This window comes from Pseudophryne corroboree, chromosome 2 (genome assembly GCF_028390025.1).
Source record: "Pseudophryne corroboree isolate aPseCor3 chromosome 2, aPseCor3.hap2, whole genome shotgun sequence".
NCBI lineage: Eukaryota > Metazoa > Chordata > Amphibia > Anura > Myobatrachidae > Pseudophryne > Pseudophryne corroboree.
The window spans coordinates 222,119,204-222,138,356 of NC_086445.1; the positions used below are offsets into that span (position 1 = coordinate 222,119,204).

General features: G+C 44.6%; 1 protein-coding gene across 1 annotated transcript in view; it reads right to left on the minus strand.

Moving 5' to 3' along the window:
- Positions 1-486: 486 nt before the first annotated feature.
- LOC135010548 (zinc finger E-box-binding homeobox 1-like) overlaps positions 487-19,153 on the minus strand; it is a 154,172-nt gene continuing 135,505 nt past the window's right edge. Inside the window, exons 6-7 of the mRNA XM_063952392.1 lie at positions 14,935-15,079; positions 487-3,314 (exon numbers count right to left, since the gene is read on the minus strand). Coding sequence (XP_063808462.1) covers positions 3,016-3,314; positions 14,935-15,079 — 444 coding nt within the window. The 3' untranslated portion in view covers positions 487-3,015. The remainder of the gene's footprint in view (positions 3,315-14,934; positions 15,080-19,153) is intronic.

Sequence of the window (19,153 nt, forward strand, 5' to 3'; positions counted from 1 at the left end):
ATTTGGTAGAAATCGGGAATTTACTAAAAAGTGCAAAACACAAACACTGCCGACAATAGCCAAACACTGCCGTGATAAAATACAAATCGTGAAAAAGTGCTAAAAAAAAAACAGACCTGCTTTTTTATCCCGTGTTTGTATAGGCATGCACGGATCCATGAGATCCGTGCATGTTTTTCAGTGGGAAGGGGGGGGAAATGTTATAAATGTAAAAAAAAAAAATGCGTGGGGTCCCCCCTCCTAAACCAAACCAGCCTCGGGCTCTTTGAGCCGGCCCTGGTTGCAAAAATATGGGGGAAAAATTGACAGGGGTTCCCCCATATTTAAGCAACCAGCACCGGGCTCTGCGCCTGGTCCTGGTTCCAAAAATACGGGGGACAAAAAGCGTAGGGGTCCCCCGTATTTTTGAAACCAGCACCGGGCTCCACTAGCTGGACAGATAATGCCACAGCCGGGGGTCACTTTTATACAGTGCCTTGCGGCCGTGGCATCAAATATCCAACTAGTCACCCCTGGCCGGGGTACCCTGGGGGAGTGGGGACCCCTTCAATCAAGGTAACCAATGGTAACCAATGGTGGGAACTTTCAGGTCAGCGGTGAGGTCACTTTCGGTCAACCGCTGACCTGAAAGTTCCCACCATTGGTTACAATGGAGCGCATAGGCGCTACATTGTAACACTGCCGTGTGCCGCCTGTCAGACAGTTAGGAGCACACAGCCGATCAGGAGGGTGCCACAACGTGGCGCTCCCTGATTGGCTGAAGAAACCCACTTAGACATCAGTCAGAGTGGGTTTCTGGCATTCGGGGAAAGGGGTCCCATGTGAAAACATGGGTCCCCTTTCAGTTCGTGGTCGGGTATCCGTTTTTTTATTTTTTCAAGTACGTGGATTACAAAAGGATTACAAGCAGAGGAGCCTTCAACCATGGATTATGTGAGTATAATTTTTTTCTACAGGTACACCATGGATTCTACTGGAGAAGAGGACCGACCTGCGTGGGAACATAAGGTAAGTATGTGTATATGGAGGTGTGGATGGATGTATTAAAGTTATACTTTCAAGGTGTGTGTGTGTTGTCTTTATTGGGGTATTTTTTTAGTAGTAGTACTACAGGTACCAGCGGGCCCATTTTTCCGCCGCATGCTGGTACTTGTGGTTCTCCAAGTACCAGCTTGCGGGGGAGGCTTGCTGAGCCTTGTAGTACTGCTACTAAAAACAATATCAATCACTTTGAACAAAGGCTATCAGCCCCCCATCCGCAGCCCATTGGATGGGGGGGACAGCCTCGGGCTTCACCCCAACTGGAGACAGAACTGCTTCAGCTGGCAAGGTCGCATCACATGTGACCGCGCCGCCCTGACATGTGCCCTGCTCATGTCAACAGACCCCACCCCCTAATTAGATCACACCCCCATTAGGGCTGCTTCCATAAATTTTCCAGGCTGGTTTTCCATCCCAATCTGCCCCTGCTGGTATCACACTAGGCAATATGTTGCCCAATCCGACGGATTGGACCGACATATCAGGCACATTGTCTAGTGTGTACCCACTAAAATGCGCTTCCGTGGGTCATTTGCCAGGTCATCCTCCTGTCAAGCGTGCTGCATGCCTGATGGGATAACCCGGCATACAACGGGATGCAGGGGAATGCAGGCGTGAACAATATATTGCACGTCGCGCAATATATCATTCAGTGTGTACGGGACGGCTGATATATAATTTCATCAGCCATCCCGTTACCCGGGTACACACATCATTTAGTGTGTACCCAATGGGCTTATGTTTTAAAATAAGTAGGAAAATTAATTCAAATATTTGCAAATAATCTTATCATCAATTTGAGGACAACAATTTAATTTCATTTAATTTAAAAAAACATTGAGAGGACACCTTAACGATTTTCCTATTTGTCTTTTTAAATGGAAATTTGTGCTCTTTTGTGTAAATTCTGCAGCGAGTTTCTGTTTCAAGTATGAGCAAACCGAATCTCACCTGAAATACTACATACAGCCACTGGCAAGTGAGGACTTTTTACTGGATTATATACGTACTGTATTACCGGCTGACAAGTGCAGGCTGTCAATTTCCTGACAGCGGCATCCCGCCTACCAGAATGCCGGCAGCGGGAGGAGTGCTAAGACTTCCCTTGCGGCTTGCTGCGCTCGCCACACTGCGGGCTTGGGGGCGAGCGCAGGATCTATTCCCACTGTATGGGTGTCATGGACACTCACGACTGGGAATAGCCCTGGTGTGCCGGGAGTCTGGCTGTCGGCATTGTCAGCTGTCAAGATTTTGGCGTGGGTATCCTGACTGCCGGGATCCCGACAGACGGCATTTTAACTGCATCCCCTTTTTACCACACTACTGTGCACCACCACAAGTCTAGTATATGGCTTTTACTGCCACTTCCCATCATGTGCATTTTACAGCTGATATGTCTAGTGCACCTAACAATGTAAGTATTTGGAAACAGTTTTGGCACATACAGTATATACTATTGCACGCCTGCAAGTACTGTATATCACTTTTCTTACATAATAGCTGCACAATCCTTCATTCAGCACCAACATTTATCCTTGCATTAGATTAGACAGAATCCAATTAAATAAAACTGGAGGGGAGTTATCACATCTTGGAGAGAGATAAAGTGTAAAGAGATATAAAGTGTAAAAGCAGCCCCTACCAACCAATCAGCTCCTAACTGTCATGTTACAGACTATGCTAGAAACAAGACATAAGAAGCTGCTATGAACAACGTCTCTACTTTATCTCTCTTCAACATTTGATAAATGACCCCCAGAGACATTTTCACAATTGTGCATTGAAGATAAAAATCTGTTTCAGTCATATTGAAATACAAAACCCATGATCTTCTAACAGCATAAACTATGGTCATGCCTCCTCTGTCTAACATTAAACTATGGCGATTATTCAAGTATCAAGATTCCATCCGATTCTCCTTTGTAAACGTCTTCAGTGCCTGGTATGTGTGCACTCTGTGGATCTGGCTGCTCATCATAGTTGCACCCCGTTCCTCGGTTCTTCAGTAGAATGCAGTACTGAGTATTTTTCCAGCTGACTGGTTTTGTCCCCCCATGCCATCTCACCATTTTCAGGGAGACCTGCAGTGTCCCTCTGACAATAAGAATAGCGATGGTTCATGTGCTGAGAGAAGGAGCCAGAGTGGGAGAATCTCTTGCCACACTTGTCACAGCGATATGGCTTTTCTCCTGAGTGTAGGCGGATGTGTTCAATGAGGTGATGTTTGTGCTTGAAGGCCTTATTGCATACATCACACTGATGCGGTCTATTTCCTGTAATAAAACACATCCACATTGATTGCTGAATGTAAGAAAAATAAGATTTTAAACCTACCGGTTAATCTTTTTCTCGTAGTCCGTAGAGGATGCTGGGGACTCCGTAAGGACCATGGGGATAGACGGGCTCCGCAGGAGACATGGGCACTTTAAGAAAGACTTTAGGAATGGGTGTGCACTGGCTCCTCCCTCTATGCCCCTCCTCCAGACCTTAGTTAGAGAAACTGTGCCCAGAGGAGACAGACAGTACGAGGAAAGGATTTTGTTAATCCAAGGGCAAGATTCATACCAGCCACACCAATCACACCGTAAAACTTGAGATATACTAATCAGTTAACAGTATGAAAACAACATAGCATCAGTCCAAGACCGATGAAAACTATAACATAACCCTTATGTAAGCAAAACTATATACAAGTCTTGCAGAAGTAGTCCCGCACTTGGGACGGGCGCCCAGCATCCTCTACGGACTACGAGAAAAAGATTTACCGGTAGGTTTAAAATCTTATTTTCTCTTACGTCCTAGAGGATGCTGGGGACTCCGTAAGGACCATGGGGATTATACCAAAGCTCCCAAACGGGCGGGAGAGTGCGGATGACTCTGCAGCACTCATTGAGCAAACAGGAGGTCCTCCTCAGCCAGGGTATCAAACTTATAGAACTTTGCAAAGGTGTTTGAACCCGACCAAGTAGCAGCTCGGCATAGTTGTAGTGCCGAGACCCCTCGGGCCGCCGCCCAAGAAGAGCCCACCTTCCTAGTGGAATGGGCCTTAACCGATTTTGGTAACGGCAATCCAGCCGTAGAATGCGCCTGCTGAATCGTGTTACAGATCCAGCGAGCAATAGTCTGCTTTGAAGCAGGGCCCCCAACCTTGTTGGCTGCATATAGGACAAACAGTGCTTCTGTTTTTCTGACTCTAGCCGTTCTGGCCACGTAAATTTTCAAAGCCCTGACTACATCAAGGGACTCGGAATCCTCCAAGTCTCGCGTAGCCACAGGCACCACAATAGGTTGGTTCATATGAAAAGATGACACCACCTTAGGCAAGAATTGAGGACAGGTCCGCAATTCCGCTCTATCCATATGGAAAACCAGATAGGGACTTTTATGAGACAAAGCCGCCAATTCCGACACTCGCCTAGCCGAAGCCAAGGCTAATAACATGACCACCTTCCAAGTGAGATATTTTAACTCCACCATTTGGAGTGGTTCAAACCAGTGCGACTTAAGGAAACTCAACACCACGTTAAGGTCCCAAGGCACCACCGGAGGTATAAAAGGAGGCTGAATATGCAGTACTCCCTTCACAAAAGTCTGTACTTCGGGGAGAGAAGCCAATTCTTTTTGAAAGAAAATGGATAAGACCGAAATCTGAACCTTAATGGAGCCTAATTTTAGGCCCAAATTCTCTCCAGTTTGTAGGAAGTGAAGGAAACGGCCCAGATAGAATTCTTCCGTAGGAGCATTCCTGGCCTCTCAAGAAACATATTTTCGCCATACACGGTGATAATGTTTAGAAGTCACGTCCTTCCTAGCCTTTATCAGCGTAGGAATGACCTCATCCGAAATGCCTTTTCTGCTAGGATCCGGCGTTTAACCGCCATGCCGTCAAACGCAGCCGTGGCAAGTCTTGGAACCGACAGGCCCCTGTTGCAACAGGTCCTGTCCTAGAGGAAGAGGCCACGGATCTTCTGTGAGCATTTCCTGCAGATCCGGATACCAGGTCCTTTGTGGCCAATCTGGAACAATGAGAATTGTTCTCACTCCTCTCTTTCTTATTATTTTCAACACCTTGGGTATGAGAGGAAGAGGAGGAAATACATAGACCGACTGGAACACCCACGGTGTCACTAGGGCGTCTACAGCTACCGCCTGAGGATCTTTTGATCTGGCGCAATACCTCTGTAGCTTTTTGTTGAGGCAGGACGCCATCATGTCTATCTGGGGTAATCCCCACTGACTTGCAATCTGTGCAAAGACTTCCGTATGAAGTCCCCCACTCTCCTGGATGCAGGTCGTGTCTGCTGAGGAAGTCTGCTTCCTAGTTGTCCACTCCCGGAATGAACACTGCTGACAGTGCGCTTACATGAATTTCCGCCCAGCGAAGAATTCTGGTGGCTTCCGCCATTGCCACTCTGCTCCATGTGCCGTCTTGGCGGTTTACATGAGCCACTGCGGTGATGTTGTCTGACTGGATCAGAATTGGTTGGTCGCGCAGTAATGTCTCCGCTTGACGTAGGGCGTTGTATATGGCCCTCAGTTCCAGGATGTTGATGTGAAGACAAGTCTCTTGACTTGACCAAAAACCTTGGAAGTTTCTTCCCTGTGTGACTGCTCCCCAACCTCTGAGGCTCACGTCCGTGGTCACCAGGATCCAGTCCTGAATGCCGAACCTGCAGCCTTCTAGAAGGTGAGCACCCTGCAGCCACCACAGGAGAGATACCCTGGCCCTGGGGAACAGGGAGATCAACTGATGAATCTGTAGATGTGACCTGGACAACTTGTCCAGTAGGTCCCACTGGAAAGTCCTCGCAAGGAGTCTGCCGAAGGGAATGGCCTCGTATGATGCCACCATCTTTCCCAGGACTCGAGTGCAGTGATGCACTGACACCTGTTTTGGTTTCAATAGGTTCCTGACTAGAGTCATGAGTTCCTGAGCTTTTTCTATTGGAAGATAAACTCTTTTCTGGTCTGTATCCAGAATCATGCCCAAGAAAGTCAGATGAGTCGTCGGAACCAACTGCGACTTCGGGATATTGAGAATCCAGCCGTGTTTCTGTGACACCTTCAGTGAAAGTGATACGCTGTTCAGTAACTGCTCTCTTGATCTCGTTTTTATGAGGAGATCGTCCAAGTACGGGATAATTGTGACACCTTGCTTGCGCAGGAGCACCATCATTTCCGCCATTACCTTGGTGAAAATCCTCGGGGCCGTGGAAAGCCCAAACGGCAACGTCTGAAATTGGTAATGACAATCCTGTACCACAAATCTCAAGTACGCCTGATGAGGTGGATAAATGGGAACATGAAGGTATGCATCCTTTATGTCCAGAGATACCATAAAATCCCCCCCTTCCAGGCTGGCGATGACCGCCCTGAGCGATTCCATCTTGAACTTGAACCCTTTTCAAGTATAGGTTCAGGGATTTTAAAGTTAGAATGGGTCTGACCGAACCGTCCGGTTTCGGGACTACAAACAGGGTTGAGTAATATCCCCTCCCTTGTTGAAGTAGGGGAACCTTGACCACCACCTGTTGAAGATACAATTTGTGAATTGCATTTAACACTATCTCCCTTTCTGGGGGAGAAGTCGGCAGGGCCGATTTGAAAAAGCGGCGAGGAGGCACCTCTTCAAATTCCAGCTTGTAACCCTGAGAAACAATTTCTATTGCCCAGGGATCGACCTGTGAGTGAACCCAGATGTGGCTGAAAATTCGAAGACGTGTCCACACTGGGGCGAACTTCCACGCTTTTTCCCCCCCTTGGGGAAGATTCTCACCGTATCCTGTCCTTAGTCGGGAAAGGATACACCCTAAGAATCCTTTTGGGAATCTGCAGTTTCTTGTCTGGAGATTCCCAAGCCTTTTCAATAACTCGTTCATGAGATGGGGGAAAGGTTACCTCAGGTTTCTTTACCCTATACATGTGTACCCTCGTGTCAGGGACAGGGGGTTTCTCTGTGATATGCAAAACATATTTTATTACAATAATCATATATTGAATACTATTTGCCAATTCTGGCTGTAACTTTGCATCATCGTAGTCGACACTGGAGTCAGAATTCGTGTCGGCGTCAGTGTCTACTATTCTGGATAGTGGGCGGTTTTGAGACCCCGGAGGTCCCTGTGACATAGGGGAAAGGCAGGGTTTGACGCCTGTACATTCCCTAGACTCAGTGCAATAAATTCACATTAGCACTAAAACCTTCCACATATCCAACCAGTCAGGTGTCGGTGTTGCCGACGGAGACACCACAGTCATTAACTCCACCTCCTCCCTATGAGAGCCTTTTACCTCAGACATGCCGACACACGCGTACTGACACACCACACACTCAGGGAATCCTCTTATCTGAAGACAGTCCCCCCACAAGGCCCTTTGGAGAGACAGAGAGAGAGTATGCCAGCACACACCCAGCGCTATATGACCCAGGAAAAAAACACACAATATGTTTACCCAGATAGCGCTGTAATCTTTATTTTTGCGCCAAATTATGTGCCCCCCCCCTTCTTTAAAACCCTCTTTCACTGTGGATAAGCAGGGGAGAGTCTGGGGAGCTTCCTCTCAGCGCTGTGCTGTGGAGAAAATGGCACTGGTGAGTGCTGAGGAAGAAGCCCCGCCCCCTCAGCGGCGGGCTTCTGTCCCGCTAAAATATATAAAAAACTGGCGGGGGCTCTTTATATATACAGTGCCTAGCTGAATATATGTACTTTTGCCAGAAAATGAGGTTATATTGCTGCCCAGGGCGCCCCCCCTGCGCCCTGCACCCTTTCAGTGACTGCCGTTTGTGTGTGCTGTGTGGGAGCAATGGCGCACAGCTTTACTGCTGTGCGTTGCCTCAGTGAAGATCTGAAGTCTTCTGCCGCCTCTGAAGTCTTCTTTCTTCTCATACTCACCTGGCTTCTATCTTCCGGCTCTGTGAGGAGGACGGCGGCGCGGCTCCGGGACGAACTCCAGGGTGAGACCTGTGTTCCGACTCCCTCTGGAGCTAATGGTGTCCAGTAGCCTAAGAAGCAGAGCCTTGAAACTCACAGAAGTAGGTCTGCTTCTCTCTCCTCAGTCCCTCGATGCAGGGAGTCTGTTGCCAGCAGTGCTCCCTGAAAATAAAAAACCTAACAAAATACTTTCTGACAGGAAACTCAGGAGAGCTCCCTGTAATGCACCCAGTCTCCTCTGGGCACAGTAGTAAACTGAGGTCTGGAGGAGGGGCATAGAGGGAGGAGCCAGTGCACACCCATTCCTAAAGTCTTTCTTAAAGTGCCCATGTCTCCTGCGGAGCCCGTCTATCCCCATGGTCCTTACGGAGTCCCCAGCATCCTCTAGGACGTAAGAGAAATCATATTAGCTTCTGTCTTCATTCAAACATACGCACTGAACCAGAACATCCCTGAAATGGTGACGTTATTTTTATATATATATATATATATATATATATCTATCTGTATTGTGATGTTATCTCTGAATCAGCATTGAGAAGGAGGAGAATATTGTGGATCACCTACAATTGTTTTCAATGCTAAAAATCATATTGCTACGAATGTGGAACAACACATCTCCTCTGTAACGATTTTGATATTTTGTTTGAATACATTTTTTAAGATGGAACATGTTATCATCAATTGTTTTTAGGTGCGTAAGCCACTTGTAAACTCTTTGTTAAAAAAATTGGGTGTTGATAAGACACTTTGGCACCAGTTTTCCTATTGCTATATATATATATATATATATATATATATATATATATAAAGTCAAAGGTAAAGACCGCGCACACACTAACAGTGTCCAGATTTGTATTAGTACATGTAGTGCCAGCTCATCCACTCCAGCCAAGAGATGAAGATTTTTAAAACAGTATTAAAATAAGGAGAGCGCACCTGTGAATAATATATCAGGATAATTTTGCCAATAATAAAATATCCACATACATGTCAGTTTAACACAGCACACTTAGCCGATTCTCCAGTAACAGCCATATCAGCACAGCAGTGTCCAAAAATGCTGTATTTTATCGGAGCTTGCCACCAGCTCTGTTGCTCAGCGGGTGACGGTGAATCGTCCACGGAGGTAAGCCATGCCCAACGTGTTTTGTCATGTTTTCCAAGTTCCTCCAGTCTGCCAATGAATCACTTAAACATCTCCCCATTTTTGCAAAGTCAGCATTTCTAAAATCCAACACCTTTGTTTTTGTGTGACAGGAGTTGGATCCTGTCTTTATACTAAACCACACTACTTGATGATCACTGGATCCCAGGTGCTCACCCACATATATGTCGGATATCCTGTCACCATTTGTTAGAATTAAATCTAATATTGAGTCTTTGCGAGTTGGCTCCCTCACCCATTGCTTGAGAGATGCTCCCTGTAAGGAATGTAGAAATTTGCCACTTGTAGCTGAACTTGCAACCAAGTCACTCTTCGGTGGCTGGCCACATCTATTAAGCGTGGACGCCTAACACTGCATTCCCTGGTAGTCCATTCATGCCCCAGTCTGACAGTGGTCCTATGTGACAAATTAACGTTCCCATTACTCATGTGTTATAAAGAAAATGACCTAGGTATAAAACTGACACAAACTATATAAATCCCACCTGACAGTGTTCCTGTGTTATATAAATAGGCCAGGATCTGAGCATTTGCTTGTGTTCGGGTGGGAGAACAGAAGTAGCATCAAATTTATCCTTATACCATTATATTATCACATTTCTTTTATCTTATGTATGTCTGTCAGCCAGTGGTGCAAGTAGAAGAAAATTCTTAGTGGTACTGTGTGCGCACGCTGAAGGCACGCGCCAAAAAAATGGGCATGGCCATGTGCCATAAGGGGCGTGACCACAGAAAATGGTGGCGTGTCAACATGACATGCCATCCATTTCTCGTCACTCTGGGAACATTCCTTTCTATTCCATATAGCACATCTACAATAGTGCCCGTTATTCACATTACACTGCACAGCAGAGCCCCTTATACTTGCTACTCCACAAAACAGAGCCCCTTATACACGTTACACTAGACAGCAAAGCCCCTTAAATGCATTACGCCAGATAACAGAGCCCCTTATACACGTTACGCCAGACAGCTGAGCTCCTTATACACGTCATGCCAGACAGCAGAGCTCCTCATACATATGTATAGAGAAAAATATATACAGCGCCACTTGTGGGATGGGATCTCAGTAGAAAGTATAAAAGTCACTAAAAGATGCTGTTAAAAAACACACACAACCTTGTTAAAGGTGTCTGCCAACCCCTAAAAAAGCAATGCTGGTACAGTAATGCTAAAAGGTATTGAAAAGGGGCGAATGGGGGTACCAGCGACCTGTGTTGTTAAAAGGTGAAATTTATGAGCCAAAAAATATATAAGAATATAAACAAGTTTTAATAGTATATAAAAGTGAGATATAATATCTATAGCACAAATAAAAGCATATAAAATCTCAATAAAAGGTAGGAGATTCGACTTAACTTAAAAATAGGCAGGGGGTCAGTGCAGGGAACCCAACGCGTTTCGTCACATCAGACTTCTTCAAAGGGTTGAAGAAGTCTGATGTGACGAAACGCGTTGGGTTCCTGCACTGACCCCCTGCCTATTTTTAAGTTAAGTCGAATCTCCTACCTTTTATTGAGATTTTATATGCTTTTATTTGTGCTATAGATATATCTCACTTTTATATACTATTAAAACTTGTTTATATTCTTATATATTTTTTGGCTCATAAATTTCACCTTTTAACAACACAGGTCGCCGGTACCCCCATTCCCCCCTCCTCATACATATATTAAGAAAACAGAAAAGGGTTAGAGTGGGGCCACAGTAGGGAGAGTAGGGGACATGGTGGGGAGAGTAGGGGACACAGGAGGGGGATTGGGGCCACAGAGGGGAGCGTGGAACCACAGAGGGAAGATTGGGGCACACAGGGGTGAGTGGGGGACACAGGGGGGGAGAATGAGGGACACAGGGTGAAAGTGGGGGACACAGTGGGGAGAGAGGAGCCACAGGGGGGAGAGTGAAGCCACAGGGGGAGAGTGGGGCCACAGGGGGGAGAGTGGGGGACACAGGTGGCTTAGTGGGGCCGCAGTGGGGAGAACTGGGCCACAGGGGGGAGAGTGGGGGACACAGGGAGCATAGTGGGGCCACAGAGGGGAGAGATGGGGCCACAGCAGGGAGAGTGGGGCCACAGAGAGAAGATTGGGGCCACAGTGGGGAGAATTGGGTCCACAAGTGGGGAGTGGGGCCACAGGGGGGAGAGTGGGGCCACAGGGGGGAGAGTGGGGCCACAGGGAGCAAAGTGGGACCACAGAGGGAAGAGTAGGGGACACAGCGGGGAGAGTGGGGCAACAGAGGGAAGATTAGACCACAGAAGGGAAAGTGGGGGACACAGGGGGGAGAGTAGGAGACAGCGGGGATCACGGCACCACACAAGGGGAACACTATGTGAAGAGGCGCAGGCACTCACCTGCAACACTGGCATACCCTCCAACTGTACCTTTTTGGCAGGTACAGTATCTTTTTTTATGGTCTGTACCAATTTTTGGCTTTCCAAAGTTCAATTTAAAGTATAGCCAAGCCCCCTCTTCAATTTGTACCGATTTTTATGTGTAAAATGTTGGAGGGTATGAACACTGGGCGTGAACTGGGGGGAGCAGCAGCAGGAGCACAGACAAATCCTCTGTGGCAGCTCCGGAGCTGTGAGGATCACACACAAGGGACCCAGTAACCACCACCATGAAGAGCCGGAAAGCATAGCATGAGCAGTGGGGGAAGAAGTTAGCACGCCGGGCGCGGAGGACAGGCAAAGCCGGGAACAACACTACTTCCCTACCTTGCCAGCGGCCGTTACCATGGTAACAGGCCAATGGTTGGCTGAGGAACAGCCGTTCACAGTCAACCAGCAGCCTGTTTTTCTGTGGGTTCTATACAAAAGTGTTCACAGCAGTTGCCAATCTCTTAACGGTACGCCGTACCGACCGGTAACACCATACTTTCACCTCTGCTGCCAACATAACAAATAATGTTGTATTGTATAAATACTGTATAAATTGTATAAACATACTGATTTGATTTATGTATTGTATATATATATATGGTATATGGAATGTAGCAAAGATTTGGCCATGTAACCCTGTTCCCTGCAAAGGGGATGTCACCAATCACCAATGCACCAATTACTTTCCCCAAACCCAGCCGGGGTCTCAATAGTAACATTCAAAAGATAAACAGCTACCGATCTATACAGCTGTTCCTGGAGAACTGAGGTTAATGTATTGTCATACAATGTATGTCCAAGAAATACTGTAACAATGATCATCAACACGTATGTAAAAGGTGCCACAAGTTTCAGCAGAATCGGTATAACAGGTCATACAAAATATGATCTTACACAGAAGCAGAACAAAGACATATGAGGTTGACAGAGAAGTTAGAGACATCAGATAATTTACAATCTAGAGGGAGTGGGTAAAAGCTCAGACGGACCAGATTTATCAAGCCTTGAAGAGTGATAAATTGCATGGTGATGAAGTACCAACCAACCAACTCCTACCTGCCATATTATAGGCTGTGTTTGAAAAATGACAGTAAAGGCCCGTACACACTGGCCGATAAATCAGCCATTCTATTAAACGGCCGATATATCGCGGGTCCGTCGGCCAGTGTGAACGGGCGATATGTCTGTGAACTCCGTTGTTCACAGAAATATCGCGTCGGCCCTGCAGCACAGCCGACGGCCAATATATCTACCGATATATTGGCGCATCGCTGTGTGTGTACGGGCGACCAGCCGACCGCCCGCACACAAGCTGCGGCAGCTGACGATGATTGACAGCTGAACTGGACGGGCATGTGTACACGCCCGCCCAGTTCTTGACGTCAGTCCCCGACAGATTGGGCCGTGTGTATGCACAGCACACTGCCAGATCCGTTCATAGATATATCTGCAGATCAATTGATCTGCAGATATATCTATCAGTGTGTACCCACCATTAGACACTGATAGATTGCTACTTTATCACTGTGCTATTTATCACTCTCCAAGGCTTGATAAATCTGGGCCACTAGGAGCTAGACAATCGGGATGGTAGGGAGCAGAGGGATTAGTATTAGGTGGGGTAGAATATGCTATGAAGAAGAGGTGGCTTTTGAGAGAGTTCTTGAAAGACTGAAGGCTGTGTGAGAATCTACCAGATGGGGTAGTGAGTAACTAAAGAGGGTAGTAGTGTTTAAGGCAGAAGTGACATGCGATAATCAAATTTACAGTACTTGCAGGTTTAATGTATACAGTGGAAGTAATGAGTAATTTTATGTATAATGGTAATTTCCCCTGTGTGGTGATGATCTCATAGGCTATGTATTACAATGCAAGATTGTAATACTGGCAGCAGCTTAACCTGGCCAGGCACATGCAAACTATACTGCATGAGCTTGGCCACAAAGCCTGTGGCTCTATCGCTGGCTTTCTAAAGCTGCCCTGATGCAGTGGCAAACGCAGGATTTGCATGGGGGGGTTTTCAGAACTGGGCGGAGCCAATCACGGGGGTGGGGACTGAGGTGACCCAGTATATGCTGGGTCCGTAAAACTAGTGTGTCTGTGTGTGTGTGTGTGTGTGTGTGTATTTATATATATATATATATATATATATATATATATACATACATACATATATCTACACACATATATATATATATATATACATACACACACACATACATATATACATATACATAACATATTAAACATGCATACATATATATATATATAGTCTTTTGAAAAAAGAGGGCACTCACCAAGATTTCATAAAAGAAGGTCAGAAGGTCATTTATTCATACATCCACAAGTCGACGTTTCGATCACTTCCAAGTGATCTTTGTCAAGACAGCAAAACAGTGTTGTTTGGTGACAGAGCACCAGAAGCAGTATGCTCTGTCACCAAACAACACTGTTTTGCTGTCTTGACAAAGATCACTTGGAAGTGATCGAAACGTCGACTTGTGGATGTATGAATAAATGACCTTCTGACCTTCTTTTATGAAATCTTGGTGAGTGCCCTCTTTTTTCAAAAGACTATTATCAGGAACCCGAAATTCCTTGGAGTTGAGCACCACCGTGTTGTCTCCTACTGATACAGCTTTGTGCGGATGTCCACATACTCTATATATATATATATATATATATATATATATATATATATATATATATATGTACACACACATACAGTACACATATATATATACACATGTATATATATATATCATATTTGTGTGTGTGTGTTTATATGTATGTATGTATGTATATACATGTGTATATATGTATGCACATGGATATATATGTACTATAATTAAAATAAAGTAGACTTTTATTGTACTTGCAAGTGCCACCAGGAAGACAGCAGGCTGCAGAGGACGCTAGACAGTCATTAATAACACTCATGCAGCTAAAAAAAAAAAAAAAAAAAAAAAAAATTTTTTTTTTTTTTAGTGGAGGGGGGTTTCTGGGTACTCGGAACCCCCCCCCTGGGTGCGCCACTGTGATGGGGTTCAGTATGATTTACCGATGGCTGGCTGTCGGGATTCCGGCCGTCGGTTTCCTGAATGCCGGAATCCCGACAGCAGCAAATTAAATGTATTACCCCTGATGCCTACATAGTCAGTAGTTCATGGTTGATTAACAACTCTCTTGCATATAATAAATTGTACCAGCGACACATCTGCCCTGGTTAGCTTCATAAAGGCTAGCAAATCTGTCTGGGAAGCCCTGAAAGTTTCTGTGTGCATGACATATGTAAGATCACACACAGTATTACACGGAACATACAGTATTACACGGAACTTCACCTTTTCCTTAGTGACATTTTTCAAGCTCAGCTCTGTTGATAAAAATGTTCAAAGTGGAAACACTATTACCTGTATGCTCATATTTGTGCCGTAAAAGGGAGCTGCTTTTCTGGAAGTGTTTATTGCACTGATCACACACATATAATCCATTTTCTGACTTATTTGACTTTTTTCGGGGTGAATTGGTGCATTTTTTCTCCTCCTCTGTGATATTCTTGAAGACAAAAATTTTAGGAGTTACTTATCACATCTGAGTGCATGTCTGCCAACATAGTTCTGTAGTTATAACCTATGTGCTTTCTGATATTAAAAAGAATTACATAGTAGAATATCTGTCTGTGCAGATAATAGCATAAGATGACTAGCAGATGTTACTATGGAGCCTCTGTATCAGAAGATATTTGCAGGATACCCCCCGAGACACACGTTTTCAAGCAAACCCAATATATGGGAAGATATTCAGGAGGGGACTGTAGACACTGTCGAGACATTATGGGTAGAAATTGCATGCGGAGAAAAAGGAATAAAAAAGTTAGTATTGGGTGTATGCTATAGGCCGCCTGGTATCAACGCATCTGATGAGGAATTGTTACTAAAGCAAATTGAGTAGGAGACATAGTAGTGATGGGAGATTTTAACTATCCAGAGATAAACTGGAAAAACGATTCATGTGATACTGCTAGGGGCAATATGTTTTTAAACACACTTAATGATAACTACTTAGTCCAACTAATTGAGGAACCAACTAGGTACAATGCAATCTTAGACCTGGTATTAACAAACAATGGGGATTTGGTATCAGGTATTATAGTAGGGGAACCCATAGGAAACAGCGACCACAATATGGTCACATTCAATATCAGTTTCTATAAACAGCCCTATACTGGCTCAACTAGGACTTTAAACTTTAGCAAAGCAAATTTTGAAAAGATGAGGGTATTTTTCAGGGATATTGAATGGGAAGGTTTGTTTTTAGGAAAAAATACTACGGAGAAATGGGAGGTACTAAAATTCCTGCTAGCTAAAAATACACTCAAATGTATTCCTATGAGTAGCAAAAAAAGGAATAAAAATCATAAACCGATGTGGCTTAACAAAAAGATTAAGGAACTTATGGGCAACAAAAAGCGAGCATTTAAAAAATACAAATCTGACGGGGAAGCAGAGTCATTTCAGCACTATAAGGAATGTAACAAAATTTGCAAAAAGGAAATAAGAGCGGCTAAAGTAGAAACTGAAAAACTAGTAGCAAAGGAAAGCAAAGCGAATCCCAAAAAATTCTTTAAATACATTAATAGCAAGAGATTAAAGAAGGAGAGTATAGGCCCTTTAAAATACAAGTTGGGAGTCTTAAGCAAAAATGATAATGACATAGCGGACACACTAAATGAGTTTTTTTCAACAGTATTCACTCGTGAGGACCCAATTCAGGGACTAACGAACAATCTCAATAATGAGAATATCACACTGATAGGTACTTATTTAAGCGAGGAAGTAGTCTGTGACCGATTAAAACATTTAAAGATTAATAAATCACCAGGGCCCGATGGTATTCATCCAAGGGTTCTAATGGAGCTTCACTCTGAACTGGCAAAACCGCTATCTTTGATCTTTAAGGATTCAGTTATATCAGGTATGGTTCCCAAAGACTGGCGTATAGCGGAAGTAGTGCCTATATTCAAAAAGGGAAGTAAAGCTGAACCAGGTAATTATAGACCAGTTAGTCTTACATCTATAGTGGGGAAAGTATTGGAAGGTATTCTAAGAGATAGTATTCAGAAGTTCCTTGAAACCAATAAGGTCATTAAAAGGAATCAACATGGGTTTATGAAGGACAGATCCTGTCAAACCAACTTACTTGGCTTTTATGAAACAGTAAGCGCAAACCTAGATCAGGGTAAAGACGTGGATGTAATCTTTTTAGACTTTGCCAAAGCGTTCGATACTGTACCACACATGAGACTTATCTACAAGCTACAAGAATCAGGGCTAGGAAGCACAATATGCACTTGGGTCAAAAACTGGTTAGATAATAGGAAGCAGCGCGTTGTGGTTAATGGATCTTTTTCAACTTGGACTGAAGTGCTAAGTGGTGTGCCGCAAGGCTCAGTATTAGGACCGCTATTGTTCAATATTTTCATTAACAACCTAACAGAAGGTATAGAGAGCATGGTGTCAATTTTTGCAGATGATACCAAATTGTGTAAGGCTATAAATACGGAGGAGGATGATGAGTCACTTCAGAACGAGTTAAATTAGAAGCACGGGCAGCCAAATGGAGAATGCGCTTCAATACAGACAAGTGTAAGGTATTGCACTGTGGTAACAAGAACATAAATTACACCTACCTACTAAATGGGGTAAAATTAGGGGATTCTGTACTGGAAAAGGACTTAGGTGTCCTCATAGATAGCAAGCTGAGCAGTAGTACCCAAAGTAGGACTGCAGCAAAGAAGGCTAATAAGATATTAGCATGCATAAAACGGGGTATTGATGCTAGGGACGAGAGTATTATACTCCCGTTATATAAATCACTAGTGAGGCCACACCTTGAATACTGTGTACAATTCTGGGCACCGTACTACAAAAAGGATATCCTGGAGCTTGAAAAGGTACAGAGGAGGGCGACCAAACTAATTAAGGGCATGGAGACGATGGAATACAAGGAAAGGCTTGAAAGACTAGGCATGTTTACATTGGAAAAGCGGAGACTAAGAGGGGATATGATCAACATCTACAAATATATAAGGGGACAATACACAGAGCTTGCGCGGGACCTGTTTCTGGTTAGATCAACACAGAGGACTCGTGGACACTCGCTCAGGTTAGAAGAGAGGAGATTCCGCACAATACGGCGTAAAGGCTTTTTCACGGTAAGGACAATACATGTTTGGAATTCCCTGCCCTAGGGAGTTGTAATGGCGGAATCTGTCAACACCTTTAAGAATGGGTTAGATAAATTCCTAATGGATAAGGATATCAAGGGGTATGGTGCATAGTCATGCATTATAGTTACTATAAATAGGGATAAAATGTAACGGCTGACAGCAGCATCAGTCAGAAATTTTAGTCAAATCATCATGCATAGGAGACCACAAATAGGTTGAACTCGATGGACAATTGTCTTTTTTCAACCTCAGATACTATGTTACTATGTTTACTATGTTACTATTACATACACTCTGCTATATTTACGGTGAGAGGGATCCATAGGCAATGAGTGCCTGCACATGCGTAGTCTGATGCTCTCACATGTGCAGTAGCGTGGCCAGGGGCGGATTGGGAACAAAAAGCGGCCCTGGAAAAATTTGTACTAGTGGCCCTACATGGGCAGCACCAGAGGTGTAAGGTCTAGCCATGGGCCATGGCAGCAGCACCTTCCCCCCAAAACTTTCCAGATAGTGGGCATGTACAACATCAATGGGGAAGTTAAAAAGAAATAAAATTAAATATTATGAGCACATTATATGATACACCTTCAATTTAGGAAACTATATCATTCTTTAGAAATATATATTTTCTTGCTTATTACACCAACCGTATCCCAATCACTATTCACTCAATCTTATATGTCAGCCAAGCAGGCAGACAGAGCATACACTAGATCATCTGCAATCACAGGCTAAGTGGCAAAGTAATTTTCATATTTATGATGTTATTCATTATGTCTATAAAAAGGACCACATGTCCTCAAACAAAACAGGCCCCACAGTTGCGTCGGCCCACCGGGAATCTTCCCTGTGAACCCTATGGCCAATCCGCCTCTGAGCGTGGCTGGGTCCCAAAATTGGAAGTGAAGTGAGTGCACTAGTGACCAGTGCACCTTTACACATCACCCTTGTACTTGGTCTTTTGTTACATTTGGGCAATCCTTAATCTCTTATTGCCACGATAAGCAGTGATAACAAATTATAATTCTAGGCGCTGAGTCACGTTAATTAATAAATATGCTCCTAGCAGTGACAGTGTCAGCTAATGAAAGTAATATTCTCTACAGAGAACTTTGGCCTCTGTCCTCCCCCTACATGGCAGCGATACGCCTCCATTTTCACTAATGGATTACATGGTCACCCCCCTGCGCCCTGCGTCGCAGGACCCGTTTATACGCGCGCAGAAAGGGTCCTGCACATGCTCAAATTACTGAACACTGGCACTTTACGGCATGGGGTGCAGGACCGACTGCACCTGAATGAGGGCCTTTATGCTATCTGAATTCATACAAAGAGGATTGACCACGTTGCGCTTTTAGGAAGACCCTCCATGCAGACGAGTTGCATGACCAATAGTG